Here is a 17693-nt window from a genome sequence, read left to right as displayed (position 1 = left end):
CTGTTGAAGACTAACCATTATTGCCATAATATTCATCATCAGGATGATATTGTCCTAAGATGCTGAGAAGCTGGTTTCCTGTCTCTTCTGTCTTCTCAGATGACTTCCTGCTTCTGCTTTTTGCTTCCCTCCAGTGCCAGGTATTTGAAGATGAAAATAAAGTGCATGTGAGAATGCAGGCGGGAGATAACGTGGAGATCAGTTATGAGTTAGACCCAGCTGCCCTCAGCCAGTACAGCCCTGTACCAAACTTCGTGCGCTGCAGGTAGGAATCAGGGAAGTTTGCTTTGAGCAAAGTATAAGCCAAAGAAAAGAGGGATGTGGATGTTGAGGATGTTTGGCTAGAAGGTTTTAAATTCTTGCTTTTATGGAAGTAGAGGGAAGCTGTGAAATCTGGACTTGGAGCCTGGCTGGAATCCCTGTCCAACTGAAAACCTTGGGGGTGCTTGTGTCTGGGGTTTTGGATCACACTTGCATTTAATTTTCAGCCCCTTTGCAGATACATAAATGTTAAGGCCAGAGGAGACTATTAGCTTAACTAGTCTGACCTCCTGTAGGCCAGAGGCCATTAAGTTTTACTTAGCTACTCCTGTTTTGAGCCTGGTAGCTTGCATTTAGCTACATCTTATGTTCCAGGTATGTGCCCCATCTTGATTTGAAGACACCAACCATGAATTGACCCAATGTTGACACACCACTGTGTCAGAGCTGACCAAGCTCTAGCAGTCTAATGAAATTCCATGTGTCTGATGTAGCAAAGTAACTGCCTTAGTATACTTATTACATCCAAATAAAATGCATCTGAATACAATTTCATCTCCTCATGATTAGTCATAACATCAAAGAACGGATGGTTAAGGAACCCTTGGTCAAAAAAACAGGGACATGATGAAGGGCACTTGATGCCTAAAAGCTTGTCTAACACCTGTCCCAACTATATAGTTAGCCTAATAAAAGGTATCATAAAAAATTCCTGGACCATCACAGCTACAACAACACCCCAACCTTACTTAAAAGATCACGTTAGGTTTATAGCTTAACTTTATTAGTGAAAATTTTCAGCGTACTTCACTGAAGTATATACTGTGTGAATTGTTTCCAAGTAGCATTTTTCTCTTCCCTGTGGGAGCCAGCAATGTATTTACGACCCAGCTGAATATTAAACTTCATTAGCTGATAAAGTGATCCATGAAATGTAAATATTCCTTGCTGCGTGCAATAGGAGTGGGTCTCGGGACCACAGTGCTCACTAATTTAGTCTCAATTGAGGTGGTGAATAGGTACTGTGGGGTACAGCTATGATTCAGGGTGCACTTTTGACTTAATTTTTGGAAAAGTTCTACTTTTTCTTTCCCACAGGTCCTATTTGGATATGGCAAAAATGGTTGTATTCAGCTATCACTTCTGGTTTGTGCTCTGTCTTATCTTTATCACTGGGACAACCCAAATCAGTATCTTCTGTGTAGGCTACCTTGTGGCCTGCTTCTACTTTATGCTGTTTGGAAGCAATCTTCTGCTAGAGCCAGTCAAGAATATTCTCAGACAGTGGGACTACCTGATTGCATACACTGTCTTGGTCATAGCAATGAAGAATCTCCTGGCTGTATGTATTATCTCTTTGTCTTCCACAGAACTGGGGGAAAATCTACCCCCTTATTATTATTCATATGACAACAATGTTTAGACGGACTAGCAGAGATATGGGACCCATTGCACTAAATACTATATGAACACGCTGTAAAAGCCCTCCCCAAAAAACTTTCTTTCTAAGGCCCTGATCCTATAGTGACCACCTCACAGATAAAGCCTTGATGTTGCTGAGGTTCCTGACAAGCTAAGGGTGACAGAAAGGGAACCACTAAAGAATATAGGGATCCTGGGAACCACAGTGAAGTGCCTTGGAGGGATACCTGAGCTAGCTCTGGACAAGCCAGCTTAGATACCCGAAGCAATATAAGCACATTGGTGCAGCACTCTGCAATGTGCTAATGCAGTTACACTGCTTCCAGGGATCTCTGAAACATTACTACATTGTATTGAGTAGACAAATCTGAACTGAAGTGACTTTTCCAAGGTCTGGCCCAGCTAAGGAACATACTTGGATCTCCTGAGTTCCAGTCCAGTGCCTTAACCTTAAGACCAGCAATTCACTGTACTTCTACAGCCATATATATATATATGTGACCAGCTGGTGGGATTCTGTGACATCCCAGGCACAAACTACCTATTTTCTCTGTGGGCAGTGACCTATTTTTCTGGTTCAATGTAATGCCTTTTATACCATAAAAATAAAATATTATCCAAATTTAATTAAAGATCTGTCCCTGTAGAATGCTGATTGTTAAAGGGACACTGTCAGGGCTGAGATGAGCAGCAGTGCAAGTGATGGCACGTTAATAAATATTACATCAGTGGCGTGATGTGATTGCTGTTTCCGCATGGAGACCTCTATCAGTGCAAACAGAGCAAAGCATCCATATCTGTAATTACAGACCATTCCTCCTCCCTGCCTGCCTCCTCCTATGGAAGAAAGGGGTTGGGATACATGAGGGTTATTTTTCCCAGCTAAATAAGATGCATTAAAAACAAAGTCTCCTTTAACTCAATCACTACCCCAGTTGGATCCAAATAGCAAATGTAGTTGAAGCTGAGAGCTTAGGTGAATAAATACATTGAAGCTCAGTGCTGCTAAGGTTTTTCACTGTTTCCTTTCTATCAATAGATTGGTGCATGTGCCTATCTTGAGAAGTTACTGAGAAACCACTGCTGGCTAATACAGACCTTTGGCATGTTTTGTACTATACCGGGGTATGACTTGGGTAAGTGGAAAGTAAACATGAACAAGCTGGAAGGGAGAGCAGAGGCCTTGTGCGACTGTAGATTTAGGCAAATATTTTGTTACTGAGGAACAAGGAAAAATATAGTCCACTTTTCCTATACAGCCAAAAAGCACCATGTTCCTAGCAGTGCAGGCAGAACACACAAACGCTACTGAAGTTCAGTCGCACTTGTGTATGACGTGTCATTGTTTAATCATATAGAAAAATACTACCGAAAGGAACTTTGACGGGCCATCTAGTCCCACTCAGGGTATAGTAACCTTTGTCCAAATAAGCCAGGCCAATGTTTGTCTAGCCATCACTTTAAAACTTCCAGTGACTTCCTCAACCTCTCTGTAATTTCCCCCAGGGCTTAACCACCACCATGGTTAGAAAGTCCTTTGTATCACCTACCTCTTGTTGCAGTTTAAGCCCATTACTTCTTGTTCGTTCCCCCAATGGAAAATGAGAACAATCCCTCACCATCCTTTCTATAATACTACTTTTTGTATTTGAAGAACTTCTTTCAAATTGTCCTTCAGGCTTCTCTTTCCTAGATTAAATAATCCAATTTTTTCTAACCTTTCCTTATGCACCACATTTTCTAAACCTCTAATTATTTTGTTGCTCCCCTCTGGATTTTTCCACATTGTTCTTAAAGATACTGGAACAAACTTATGAACTGTCTATTCTGGTGAACTGATTATAGTCAAGCAAATCCTAGGTGCTCCAGAGAAATGTATAAATTAATTGTAATGCTCCTAAGTATTCACTGTATACCATTCCCTGATTCATATGTATAGGAGACAAAACAGTCCAGCAGTGATGCTTTCCATTTTAAAAGCAACCTCCAAGTGAATTGTATAATAGGTTACAAAGCATTTGCTCCATAGGCAATTAGTCTTCAGTGAGTTTTGGATGAGAGCCATTACTGGGCACATCTACACATGCATTAATGCGCTTTAGTTAATGCGCACTGAATCTAGTACCTGTGGGCACTCTTATATGTGCCAAGAGCTGCTTTAATTAAAGTGCTGATGCATTTCCTGTATCAGCTTCCCCACATGTCAAAATGGCAGTGGGGGCACTTGAACTAAAGCAAGATGCAGGAGACTGCTGGAGCACAGCAATTGCCATGGTCCATAAGACTTGATTAATCTAGTCTGCTCCAACACACTGGGCTTCCAGTGCATCAGCGCAGACTTTGCACTCATGTATAGGTGCTCTCCATTGTGAGGTATTAGGAAAATGCACATTAGCTTGTCTTAACTAACGAGCATCGGGTGCCTATACGTGAGCAGGGAGGATACTCTGATGCACCGTAATTACAGTGTGTTGGAACGTACTTGATTAATCAAATCTGCTGGAGCATGATAATTGCTGCACCTTAGAAGTTCCTTGCATCTTGTGTATCAGCGTCCCCGCACTTGAAAATGGTGGCAGGGGTGCTTTATCTAAAGCTCGTTGAATGAACTTTAGATAAAGTGCCCCCGCCACCATTCTGAAGCATGGGGACGCTGATACATGAGACGCTCTGGGCGCTTTAATCAGAGTGGCTCTCGGAGCTGCTCTAATTAAAGCAGGCTTTCCCCACACACACTCTCGAAGGACGTGTATAGAAGCCTGTGGTTTTTAAGCGATGCTTAATGCACGTTAGCCTATTTTAATGTGCATTAAGTAAATAGCGTGGTTTTAGTGACACTTTAATGTGCATTAAAATAGGCTAATGCACATTAAAGTGCATGTGTAGACATGCCCACTGACAGTAAAAGAAAAGCTGAACCTGAAACCCCAGTCCTCCCTCCCCATCCATTGGTCCTCTTTGATGCCAACTGGAGCAGAATTTGGGCGTTAGTTATGGTCCATATGTTGCTGAGTGCTAAAACATGTCTGTCAGTTTTCCTGCTGTGCTGTCTCAGAGGAAGTACTGAGCATTTGTGCAGATGATGTGATGCTTTCTTCTGTGCAGAGATTCCTGAGGATGAGACATGTGAGCTGCCTGAAAATAAAGCAGGGATATTCTGGGATGCAATAAGCTTGACTTTCTTGTTGGTCCAGCGAAGAGTCTTTACAAGCTACTACTATCTTTATGTCGTGGCAGATCTGAAGGCTGCCAACATCTTAGCTTTCAGGTACACCTGAAGGATGCAGGGCATAAGGCATTGAAACCCAACAGTGACAGACAGCAGCTATGGATCTCCTCTCTCTGTATTAAGTACTGTTCTTTCTCTGGGATGTGGATTTCTGGGGAGGCTGATGGGGCGCGTCTCCTAGACATTATGTTCAAAACACAAGGCTTCCAGCCAGACAAACATTTGCTAAGTGCAAGCAATGCACTTAGTGCTATAAAAGCAAATAGGTCATGGGGCCTGGTGCAAGAATTTACAATCTGACATATTCACATGTACCACCCTGGGTGATGGTATGCAGGCAAACTCAAAGTGAGACAGAAATCTTGGCAAGGCCTTGGTGAAAGTTTTGAGAGTGGGGGGTAGAGAGGGTCCTTGGCTTAAGGAACAGATGCTTTAATTGTTAGAGACGCCATTGCAACAAGCAGCCCTAGCAGGCTGAGCAGTGAGGCACAAAGGGAGGAGGGCGTCCAGGTTAAAACCTGGTTTTCATTCTTAACTGCTGTGGTCACACCTCATACAAGGGTAAGGGAGGAGTGAAGAATCTGGAGATCTTTTTGAAAAACCATAAAATGCTGCCGTAGTTCTGGAAAATGGAACAGTTTGGCAAGTGCAGCCTCCGGCTTAGTGGTTAGATTTGTGCGCCATCAGGAAGTGGCAGATAAAAGAAATGTCCGATGAACTGTAAGAAATGTCACGTAGAATAAATGATAAGCAACTCTGGATCTTGGCAAGTTCCTGTGACACCACAGAGGAACCTCTTTTGGTGAAGAGTGTTCTCTGCCTTTTCTATTCTACGACCCTGCTCCCAGCCTCGTGCTCCCTCTGTCTCTATCTCCTACAGTCTCTTTCCTTAGCCATTAATTTCTATCTTATCCACTTGTCTGTTTCTGCATTTACAAAGGACCTCCCTACAATAGTATTTAGTATCTCTAAAGTCCTCCCTTTCCAACTGCTCCTGCCAAGTGATTTACCCCAACTTGGCCAGTTTGGCAGGACATTGGCTTCTTACTCGGACCTTCTGAGCACACCTAATACTGTGTTCTGGGAATCCAGGAGAGCAAATTGTTTTGAATGCTCTTAGTTCACCAATGAGCTCTGGGCAGTAGTGTGATATACCAGGTTGACGATGAATGGGTTACCTAGTTGTGTTTAACAGGGTCTCCCCCTTTGTAGTGGTGTAAAGGCAGCAATATGCTGGTCAGTGAAGTGATTTAAGTATTGCTTGGTTTATTTCATGCATGCAGAGGAGCAGAGCTGTTTGAAGCAAAGCTGAAAAAATCAGTGTTGTTCAGACTGGAGGAAGAAGAAAAATCACTACAGGTCATGAGAAGACAGTAAGTTTATGTTCATTCTAAATTACACTGCATTGGGTATCCAAGTAGAAAACCAAGAGGTTTAATCTTTTCACTTCTCCATGTTTATCTTCAGGGGTTTAGGTTGTAGCCGTGTTGGTCTCAGGACATAGGCAGACAAGGTTCTTTGGGTGAGTATGCTATCTTTTAAGTTGGTCTCATAGATATCATAGAAAAGATATCATATTCACCCAAAGAACCTTGTCTGCCTATGTCTATCTTCAGGACACTTTATTTTCCATCCTCTTTGATTTCCCATCTGCCATGTTCTACCCTTAGTGACTCAGATCCCTGTCCTGCCATTGGGAGGAAGAGTGGGAATACTGCTAAAAACAAAAATGAAGGTGATGATATAATGGTCATAATAGAGATTCAAACAGGAGGGAGGGCTGGGAGGAGACAGGGATTTGAATAATGGACTCAGTACCCAAACACTGTAACAGCTCTCAACTCCTTGCCCTCATTCTTCTATATGACTTGGAGATCTTGACAGAGATGGCACGAGGAGTTTTAGATTCTCTTTTAGACTGCAAGACCAGAAAGCTATTGACTCTAGTCCATGGTTGGTCTCCAAGAAATTGTTACACAGCCTATGGTACCATATCATCACACCAGAGGACATCCATCTGGTCTGTCCCACAGGATTTTAGCTTCTTTACTGCTCTAGACAATAAAAGCAATTGTTCAATGATGACATTCAAGCAGAATTAGTGTTAGACCTTGTCTGTATTAGGGGCTTAGCTAGTGGTGAAGGTCCACTAAGGAAAACACATAGCGTAGACATATGAAAGACATACTGGGTAAAAACTGGGGTTAGCACCTGTGCAATTTATCTTGATTCGAAACCAGGGCAACCTGCACTGCTACAGGTTGTGGTTTACACTAGCACATTACATCTACAGAAGGATCGTCATTGCTGCAGCTACCTTAGTGCAGCTATAAGACGAGGCTTATTTAGGACCCATCTGCTGACAATGAGAAATATAACCTAAAGAAGTATTAAAGCTTCCCTTAAAATCTGAAAGGATGTACCAAATGTGAGCCTATAGTCTTGGAGTCCCTAGGACAGAGCTGAACGTGATTGTACTTGCCCGTGTCAAGTCCCTGCTTGCCATAAGATCACTGAAGAGGTATACAGGCGGACAGCGGGCCAGAAGGTATCCGTGTCATCACCTAGTGTCAGTACTGGAATAACAAGATCCACTTTTCATGGCAAACTGAATGAAACCTCCTTAATTAGTTATCAGATGAGTGAAGATTGATCAAATGTTTCACGTTATCTGCTTCAGAATCTCACAGATGTTTCCTTGCAAAACTCTCAGACGTAATGCCAAACATATCGACACGATGTAAAACGCTGTCTAGAAGACAAATGTTGGTTCTGTTTGGGGTTTGTCTATAGTATTGCATGCATCTAATCAAAGCTGCTTCCTGTTTTGAATTATTAATCTTGGAATGAATAGCTTCCAAATATTAGCCAGATCCAAAGTAAGCGGAGTTCAGTACAAACAGCAACAATAATATCAGCAAAAGTATGTGTATTTAGATGAATAGTTTCCTTTTATTATTTCCTGACTTACTAACTTGCATGTGTTCATATGGAGGTGGCCAGCTTTGGAAAAGGTTAGCTTCTGCTGGCCAAGGGCATGAAAGTCTCTGCTATTCTCCCACACTTTGTATTTGAAATGTCAAAGGAGTGTTCCTGGAAGTCTGCATTCAAAGATTAAGCCAATTCCTACTGGCGTTCCTGTGCAGATTCCCATCAACTTCAATGGGTTTTGAATCAACCCGATAGAATATTAATGTACTTATATTAATTTAAGCCTAATGAAGACAAAAGAGCATTCTATATCAGCAGTAATTTTAGACAGATGTAAAATAAGTCTGTGTTCTCCGAAATGAAATAAGGTTCAGAGCTGTGTGAGCAAGCACGAGAGTTTCCAGTATCGGGGAGCAGAACTGAGAGCCAGAAACTCCTCAGAGTCGCACCCAGTTCCATGTCTTTGATCAAGCTCTTTTCATATTTATGATCTGGTGCTACTAATTAAGGCTGATTTTATGGACAATATTTCCATTAAGATTTTTTTTGATGAAAACTTGAGCTTTAAACAGAACCAAAATATGTAAAAGAACCTGTTCCCTCAAAAAAAAATCCTTCATTTTCTTTAAAAGACCAAAACCACAACATTTTTGTCTGAAAAACAGATTTTTTCCAGTTTTGTCCATCTTTTTAACCCAATGTTTTTATTCTTTGGCTTTCATTTTTCAGGGGGCTTTTTTTGGTGGAGGTGGGGGTGTTGATGGAAAGTCAAGATTTTTCAAGGGAAAATCTCCATGTTCTGACCATTTCTATTATTGATATATTTGGGATGATAATAATGAAACTGGAGCTCATATGATAGGGTCCTGGGAGGATAATGATTTAAAGTTTGCTTTGAAGTGAAGCCAATAATACGTCTTAAATGCTAATGATTATTGTACTCCTGCCTTTGTCCTGTTTTAAACCCTTAGAATGGAACTGATCAGATCCAAGCAGAAAAAAGGGGACAAATTGAAGGAAAGGGTCCCAAGTCCAGAAAAAGCAACTGTGAAACCCTCAGCAGAAGATCAGGAGCTACTAGATACAGGTGACATTAAACTTGTTAGCCCAGCATAGAATGGGAGATGGTCTCTATCCTTGTCCATCCTCTGTTCTCTGCTGTGTTTTCTACAGTAAAAAATTTCCTGAAGGACAAAATGACCCTCAGCCAAAACTTGTGTCATTGGTCTCACCAAGGCTTACCACAAGGCCCAACAGGCTGAGAGTCATTGGGTTTAAGTCACTGGGCTGCAACGCACCTTCTTTCTGTTACCTTCTGCTGTTGCCACCCCTCATGCTGGGTTTCTGGGCCATGGACTTCCACCCTGTGCAGTGGATCTTGTCACCTTGCTGACAATTCACAGCTGATACAGAGAACCCTTCCATGGCTCAAAGGATACAGAAGTCTGACCTGACCATGCCACAAGCCCCACTGAATTCCCCACATGTGTAGCCTGCTGCATTGAGAAACACTTCTTTTAAGCTAAAAGGAAAATGAATATCTGCTTGTCCATCTTACTCAGCAAGTTTTACAATCGTCTTTGCAGAGGGCGGACAGAAGAAGGAAAATGAGGACAAGAAGTGGTGGCAACCCTGGGTCACCCACACCTCAGGTAGGTTCTCTCCTTGTGTTAAAAGCCTCCGAGGCACGTATCCTGCTGGATAGGGGGTCTGCACGCAGCTACCTAGATTGCACATAACAGGAACCTGCCAAAGCATGGTTGGGTGGAGTCATGTCAGCTCTCAGATGGGAGTATGGGATTTAATGGAAAAATTCCATAGACTTTTACATAAATGGAGCTGGAGCAGCCTAGACCTAAAGCCATAACCTGCTCTCAGTTACACCAGTGTATCCCAGGTGTAACTCTGGCCCTTCTTTGTTACTGGCAAGCAAACAACTGCAGTTGCTATACTGCACAATGGATTTCATTCTTGCAGAAGGGGAACTACAGCAGCAGTCCCTTTGCCAGTGCACATAGCAAGCTGGCAGGAAACTGGAAAAACCAGGCATTATCCTGAGGGATAATCATCATTATATCATTATTAGGGGATGCCTAAGAATTACATTATTTAAAAGTTTTACTGCAACTAAGCTGCTCTTCAGTAGCTGTCTTAACAGCTGTCCCAATTTAGAAAAGATCATGTATGTGCATTTCAGCAAAGAGCATAGCGTTTTTCACTGGGTCCCTCACACTTTCCTAGCCAATGAAACTGGGAAGGATCGCAAACACATTGGAGGGGGCAAGCACAATTCAGAAGGATCTTGACAGATTGGAAAGTTGGGCTAGATCTAACAGGATGAAAATCAATGAGAACAAATGCAAGGTGCTACCCCTCAGGAGGAATAATCAAAAACATAGATACAAAATGGGGGACACCTGGCTGCATGGCAGCTCTGTAGAAAAGGACTTGGGAGTCTTGATAGACCACAGACTCAAGATGAATCTGCAGTGTGATGCAGCTGCACAAAAGGCAAATGTGGTTTTGAGCTGCATCAATAGAAACATTAGGTGCAAGACATGGGAAGTGATAGTGCGTCTCTACTCGGCAATGGTTAGGCCTCATTTGGAGTACTGTGGGCAGTTCTGGGCTCCACATTTTAAAGAGGACATAGAGAAGTTCAAGAGGGTCCAGAGGTGGGCAACAAAGATGATCAAGGGCTTGGAAGGCAAGTCATGCGAGGAGAGGCTGGAGGAGCGAGGCATGTTCTGCTTGCAGAAAAGGTGCTTAACAGGTGACATGGTAGTCTTCAAATCCTTGAAGAAATGCCGTGAAGCAGAGGGAAAGCAACTTTTCTCTTTTGCTGCGGTGAGGAGCATATGGCTCAATGGCCTGAAGTTGCAGAAAAGTACATGTAGATTGGATACCTGGTAAAACTTCTTCACTGTGAGAACAGTGAGCCAGTGGAATAGACTGCCTAGGGAAATTGTGGACTCTCCATCACTGGAGGTGTTAAAAAAAAAAAAAAAAAAAAAGGTTGGACAGCCACTGGTCAGGGATGATCTAGGTGTAGCTATACCTAATTTCTGCCATGAGTATTTTTCATAGTTCTGGGCTTTGCTGGTTGCTTCTGCCTCCCCCCACCTTTTTTTTTCCCACTACGTGTGTCAGGGTTTTTTTAAACCTCCCCAGAGGCATTGGGTGTTGGCTATAACTAAAGAGGGGACTTCAACTGGGGTTTGCCAATTCTCCTACTGGGACTAAAGTCCGAGCATCCTGGCTAGATGGCCTTGCCCCTCCGCTTGAGGTCAGACCAATCACCATATTTGGGGTCAGGGAGGAATTTTACCTTTGGCAGGTTAGGGTGTTAGGTCTACGTTGTATCAGGGTTGAGGGTAGGTAGTCTCCTGAAGAGTTTAGATTATGGTTGTATGGGATGGTTTGGATAGGGATGATCCTTCTACAGGTAGGGGGTTGGACTAGATGACCTCTGAAGATCCCTTCTAGCCCTACTTCTCTATGACTAATGTCAGTGCTATCCAAAGGTGGTTTTCTTTCCAGTTGTTTCTATTTATAGCCTAAGTGCTACTTTAAATTCCATTAAGGGTAAAAAATACTAATAAAAAGGAACAAAAAAATATTAGTAATGAGAAAAATATGCCCAATTTACCTATTGTTAGTATTTTATAGGATGCTCATCCTATCAAAACATACATTAAACAAATAGTCTAGGATTTTGAAAACCATGCAATTGATTTAAATACACAACCTCTATTAATTTCAAAGAAAGATGTGCACCTAACATGTTAATAGCTTTGAAAAAAAACTCAGACATCTTTTCTTCTGGAACTGATTTCAGTGATTCAGGCTGGGAGCTACTGCCTCTTTGAGACAGACAGTGAAGACGAAGAGGAAGAAGGGGACACAGAACAGAAAGAGGAGGAAGAATCAAAGAGAAAAACAGCATTCCAGGTTTAGGGCTTATTTCTGAAAATATTCAACTGCATGGCCTAGCTGTTAGAGCACTAGACTAGGACTGAGGAGGCTAAAGTGCTGTTTCTAGCTATGCCCCTGGCTTGCTGGATAACTTTGGATATGTCGCTTGACTGACCTCTGGCTTAGTTTTCTCATCTGTAACATGGACACAATGAAGTTTATTTCCTTGGTAAAGTGCATCCGGTGAAAAGAGCTAGGTATTGTTATACATACAACCGCACTGAAGCTACCAAATATTTTCCCAGTGTTGCTTTTCCATGGAAGCAATTGCTGTTGTTACTATACGGGTGTTATCTGAGTTTATAAAGGAGCCTAATGGGTCTGCAAACTGCCATTGAGGTTGGAGTCTAAATGAATGGAAGTGAGGAGGAGGGAACAGCAGCTCATTTGATCCACAGTGGCCACGTCTACATGAGATGCTGACTATGCAGTTGTTACTGCACAGTCATTTAGTATTTGTGAACACAAGTACTAAATGACTGTGCAGTAACCAGAGTCACTGTGCAATAGGGTCCCCGAATGGCTTCTTGGTGATGCTGACTGCACAGTAGCTCATTACTACTGATGATCAGTAGCTTCTTACTCCTGTGCAGTAGCATCACCTCATGCTTTGTGCCACACGTTATCGCACAGTAGTAACGAGCTACTGCTCAGTAGTAACAAACTACTGCTCAGTGAGCATCTTGTGTAGATGCAGTCACTACAAGTTAAAGGAGTTCCTGGTATAACTCAGTAAATTAAATGACATCCTATTTAGGTTGATGAGCTGTGTGGACACGTTAGGCTTCTAACCAGAGAATAATGGCACTTCTTCATGCAGCTCGCCCATGAAGCCTGGATGACTAACTCCAAATCAGCACTAAGAACAAGAGAACAAGATGAAATCAGGGAGCAGAGGAAGAAAGAGCAACTTGGAGGTAATAAGAAACATTTGCCGACAGCTCCAGACACATTAGACCAAAAAGGACCATTTGAATGAGAGAGGCTATAACATAAAAGATGGGTGGGCCAGGGAACAGTGACACCCATGCTCGCTGCCCTCAGCACACCCCACAGATTGGGTAAAGAGGAAATCCTTATCTCTTGCCATAATTCCCTTAATGGTGCCCTTCACACATGCATTCATTTACAGTTTCTAGATACCCAATTAGGTGACCCTCACATAAAGTCAGAATCCCATTGACTTCAGTGGGGAATTGGACTGGGCACCTAACTTCTGAGTAGCTGGAAAGAGGTGTAGGCAAAGTTTATCCCTGTGTCATTCTGTTTATGTTCATATATGAAATAGAAGACATGAAAGGGGCATCCTTTGAAGAGGAAGCGGAGCGATTAATCACTGAAGAGCCTTTAGATGAGCCAGGTGAGTTGGTCTGTTTTACAGAAATAACCCAGAAGCCATTTATCCTATTTGGAGGGCTGTAAGGACAACCAAAACTGATAGTTTCAACCCTTTGTGTCTGTGCTGAGTATTTCTTAGACAGAGCTTGGGAGCTGCATGAGATGGAATAACTCACACGGAGCGGTTTGCAGTGGGTAAGCATACATGATTTTTTTTTTTCTTTTTGACAGAAGACATCATCCAAAGAGTAATCAACATAGTCAAGCTTGCTTGGGTCCTTGTTCAAGTTTTGTTAGATGATACTACAGAGGCAGTGAATTCCCTGTGTAAAGATAACCTGGACATAGCAAAAGTACTCCGAATTGAAAGGTGCATGCTATGGCGAGAAACGAATAGGGTAAGAGCACTATCATTTCACACAATATCTTATGTTTTAGTGTCAATAGGATGTCTGAATTTATTACACTATATCAAACTGGAAATATGGAGCTCAGTCTCAAAATCCTTCTTTTCCAGAAATATTCTACAAAATTCTGCTCAGTGATGATTTATATTTTATAGCAGCTACTGGCAATGTGGTTTACTAATGTTCATATGTTGGCCAACCTTTCTGTATTTGGCTGGGTTTTGAAAACCATTTTTTCTTCCTTTGAGAGACTTGATGTCAGTACTAATAAGTTCTGAGCATTATTTACATCACAGCATTTTAAAGTGATCAAAGGGCCTGAAGGACTCTCTGACTTGCAGGAGAAGAACACAAGCTCCCCCCACCCCAATGAAGCCCAAACTATCCACCTGTTTTAGAGGATGGAGTTGCTCATGGGGATCCAGAAGTACTATTTTCCTATGATAATTTGCATTGACAGACATCATGACAGCATTTCTACCATTTAATTATTTCTCTATTAACTTTTAAGGGGAAAGAGGCCTCAGCAGACACTGTTCTCCAATATTATAACCTGAAGAAGAGCCAGAAGGTACAAAGGAGTGCCTGTGAAGGAAATAAAATGGAAACTGCAAAGGAGGACCAGAGTGATGAAAACACATTATCTGAGTACCAGCAGATGCCCAGAGAGGACATCCAACAACCTTATGAAAGCATGGCATCCAGGTGGGTAAAAATTAGCGATGTCATCGTTACTACATATTTTCCCTAGAGTGGTGCACACATTTAGTTAGAAAACTCATAGCCAAGCAACGTTTGATGGTTTTCTTACACCAGGACTAGTGCAGCCCCTATTACTGCAGCAGCTGAGCATCCTTTAATCTTTAACGTAGTCATTCAGAAAAATAAGGAATTGCTGTTACTCTTGTTTTACAGACGGGAAACTGAGCATAAGTCAAACAGGGGGTTTATAACAGAGCAGGTCTCCATCAGGCCTGTGTGAATAGGGAAGTATTCTATTCGGATTCAGCTAATTCGAAGGACAGTGATTCAATTTGGAGATTCGGATCACTGTCCCGAATTGATTCGGCCGAATCAACTTTAGAAGATTCGGTGCTGATTCAGATCAGCTGGGGAGAGGCAGGCACAGCCGGGTGGCTGCAGGTTCTCCTGTAGCTTCTCTGGGTGTGCCTGCCTCTGCAGCTGTCGCATCACGCGGGTGCAGCGCGCTGTCTGGGAGCATTGATGTTTGATTCAAGAAATGCAGCCACATGCCTGCAGTGGCTCAGGGCAGAAGCAGGGGGGCGCTACAGCATGGCTCTCTGGCTGTGTGTTCATTTCTTCTTTGTGCTGCCCCCCAAGGTCTCTGGGATTTGCAGTCCAGACTCACAACAGCAGAACTTTGCAGGGTTGCTCATCACTTCCTCTTCCTGCTTCCAGGTGCCTCTGGGAGTTGTACTCCACAGTTGCAGCCAGCAGTAAATACGAGCAGGGGAAGGGATGGGCAGTCCTCCCCTGCAGACTGGGCTGCATCCCCAGTTGGGTTTACCCCACACCCCTTTGTCAGCCAGCCCTCATTGCTGCAGAGGGTCAGGGCCAGCTCTGCTCTCTCGAGCCAATAGCACAGCTCGAGGCTCAGGGCAAAGCTCAGGGCAAAGCATGCTGGGATGCTGGGGGACTGTGATTTAACTTGAATCAGGAAAGGGTCTGGGACAGAAGTTTCATAAACTGGTTTGACCCAAATTAGTTCAGTCTGATACTATATTCAACCAGGTTTATCTTAAACCAGTTTTGGTCATTTTGAAACTGGTTTATGTGCACTGAACTTCTGTTCTATTACAGGTTCTGATCACTTAAACCTTTTTGTGTGTAACTTCTGTCCCTAGCCTATAAGAACAACCCTGTCCTTTACTTCCTGTGTAAAGTAATGTGCCAGAGTGAAGCCATTCCAAAACCTGTCACAACGAGAAAACTTGGGTGCTGGAAATCGCACTCAATCCTGAAGTTCTGGAGAGTATGCCCTTGTTATTCTGTCATGTCCACAAGACATTATATCAGCCTCGCTTAATAAGAGTTTTTCATTGTCTATCAAAAGCTTAACTCACTGTCTCAGCAGCACTTTGAAAAAAATGCACTTTGGATCTAGGGAACCTGAGGAAGCTGCTGAAGAAACAAATGGAGATGAATCAGGAGAGAAAGAAGAAGATGAAGATAGCATCAAAGGCACTGAGCCAGAAACAACTACTCGTCCTGCTTCCTGTATGGTGCTTGCCAATCTGGGGAGCCGTTCATTAGAAACAGAAGATTATGTTACTTCCCCGTCCATTCAGAAGACCAAAGTAGCAGGCGGGCTGTTAAATGAAGTTCCTGTTATGACTGCCAGTGATCTGCTCCTGAACAGGCAAGTGAGACCTAAATACAAACCCAGCTGCAATGATACTCATGTGTCTATAGCAAGATGATTAGCCTGAAACAACATGACAGCTTAATTGTGCCCAATTTTTTGACTCATTTGATTTAGGACTAAAGAGGGCCCTTGAGGGAGATCCTCAGCTGGTATCAATGATGACAGCTCTGTTCATAGTGAAGTTAAGCCAATTTACACCCTGGAATCTGGCTCTGTGGTTTATATTTTCTCCTTATGTTAACAGCGATCTTCTGTGGTAGAGCTGGGGAAATAGTTTTCACATTAGAAGCTGCATTGGGGAGGTTGGGAGGGAAGGTTTTGGGTTTTTTTTCAGAAGTGAAAGCTTTCAGAAATCCCTTGTTTTCACAGGTTTTCTTTTACTGAAATGTTTATGAAAACTGCTTTCAAAATCCTTATTTTTTTTAAACTAAAAAATAACAATACTTAATGAGATCCACATTTTTAGCACATGAAGTTTAAACTGTCAGTAAAATCACCAACATTTGGAAAGAAAGAAAAATAGGTGTTGTTTGAACATTGCAAGATGGAAATCATTTTATTTTTTAATATCACTGTCCCACATTTAAGCCAGCTCCACTCCAAAGGTGTTAAGAACTCTGCACATGCAGCTTGTATGCAGTGCTGGTACAAGCAGTATGACTGTCATGTGCTCATGCTGATTGTATGGGTAAATTAAGGACAAGATCCTCAGATTAATGAGATTCAGAAGTGCTCAGTATCTCAAGTAGTTGCTCTGGATTTTGCTTGAGATCTAGGTATGTAAGTGCACACGCATTTTTGTCGAAATGGCTTAGCAAGTGCTTTTCCTAACGCCTTTGAAGTCAGAGGGTGGAATAAATTGAACCCCACTGAAGTCAATCTGAGGGTAAAACTATTCTGTGTTCATGCAATAAGGAAAAATATGCTCCCACATTTTCCTAACTCCATTGAAGTCAGAGGGTAAAAAAATTTCTGCATTCATGAAATAAGGTTCAGAGCTGTATGAGAGTTTCCAGTATTTGAGAGCAGAGCCGGGAGCCAGAAACTCTTTAGATTCTCACACTTTATCCTTGTATATGGTTTAGACGAGTGAAAGCTTTCATTCAAGGTGTAGCTAATGAAAGTAATACAGCTTTACATGTAAAGTTCTGAAGAGATCTCATTATACCATATCTGCTCTGATTTATTTAAGTCAGATTTATAAATACTGTGTGGTAGCCAAGAGCCTCTTTGGAAATACAGTTAATCTGATTTTATATTTTTCGTTCTTTGGTGCAGGACGTTTCATGACAATGAACTGGAGCAGTCGGACAAATTTTATGAGCGTCTCCCCCGACTTCTAAAACTGGGCTTTGCTTTGTACAGCGCCATGGTGTCCAAGTCAGAAATGCTTTGTTATTTTGTGATCATTCTGAACCACATGGTCTCTGCTTCAATCCTTACTTTGGTTCTGCCTATCCTTGTATTTATGTGGGCTATGTTATCCATTCCAAGGCCTACAAAATTCTTCTGGATTATAGCCATCATTTATACACAGGTATGGAAGCTCCCTGTACCACAGACGAGTGACTTGCTTCAAGCAGGGGCTGTTCTTTATATTAAAGTTCAATAAATTCTCGTTCGAAGTGCTGATAATGGGATGGAAATAAATGGGGTAAAATGAGATGACATCTTTCCAGAGTCCCAGATCAAGGCTTGTTCTCTAGAAGTTAAGCCAGCAGAAATGTTTGCCAGAGTCTTTCCC

At 42.4% G+C, this 17693-nt stretch overlaps 1 protein-coding gene across 1 annotated transcript in view; it reads left to right on the top strand.

Moving 5' to 3' along the window:
* Window positions 1–17693, top strand: part of LOC102383865 (piezo-type mechanosensitive ion channel component 2-like) — a 110954-nt gene that overhangs the window by 79369 nt on the left and 13892 nt on the right. Inside the window, exons 30-43 of the mRNA XM_025204702.1 lie at window positions 100–265; window positions 1360–1603; window positions 2723–2819; window positions 4789–4951; window positions 6196–6285; window positions 8815–8930; window positions 9430–9495; window positions 11682–11794; window positions 12639–12735; window positions 13107–13178; window positions 13388–13554; window positions 14075–14268; window positions 15689–15943; window positions 17228–17486. Of these exons, the coding sequence (XP_025060487.1) occupies window positions 100–265; window positions 1360–1603; window positions 2723–2819; window positions 4789–4951; window positions 6196–6285; window positions 8815–8930; window positions 9430–9495; window positions 11682–11794; window positions 12639–12735; window positions 13107–13178; window positions 13388–13554; window positions 14075–14268; window positions 15689–15943; window positions 17228–17486 (2099 nt within the window). The remainder of the gene's footprint in view (window positions 1–99; window positions 266–1359; window positions 1604–2722; window positions 2820–4788; window positions 4952–6195; window positions 6286–8814; window positions 8931–9429; window positions 9496–11681; window positions 11795–12638; window positions 12736–13106; window positions 13179–13387; window positions 13555–14074; window positions 14269–15688; window positions 15944–17227; window positions 17487–17693) is intronic.

The sequence above is a fragment of the Alligator sinensis genome, unplaced genomic scaffold (genome assembly GCF_000455745.1).
Source record: "Alligator sinensis unplaced genomic scaffold, ASM45574v1 scaffold970_1, whole genome shotgun sequence".
In the NCBI taxonomy this organism is placed as follows: domain Eukaryota; kingdom Metazoa; phylum Chordata; order Crocodylia; family Alligatoridae; genus Alligator; species Alligator sinensis.
The sequence above is the reverse complement of the archived record's forward strand: the minus strand, read 5'-3'. Positions and strand labels throughout refer to the sequence as shown.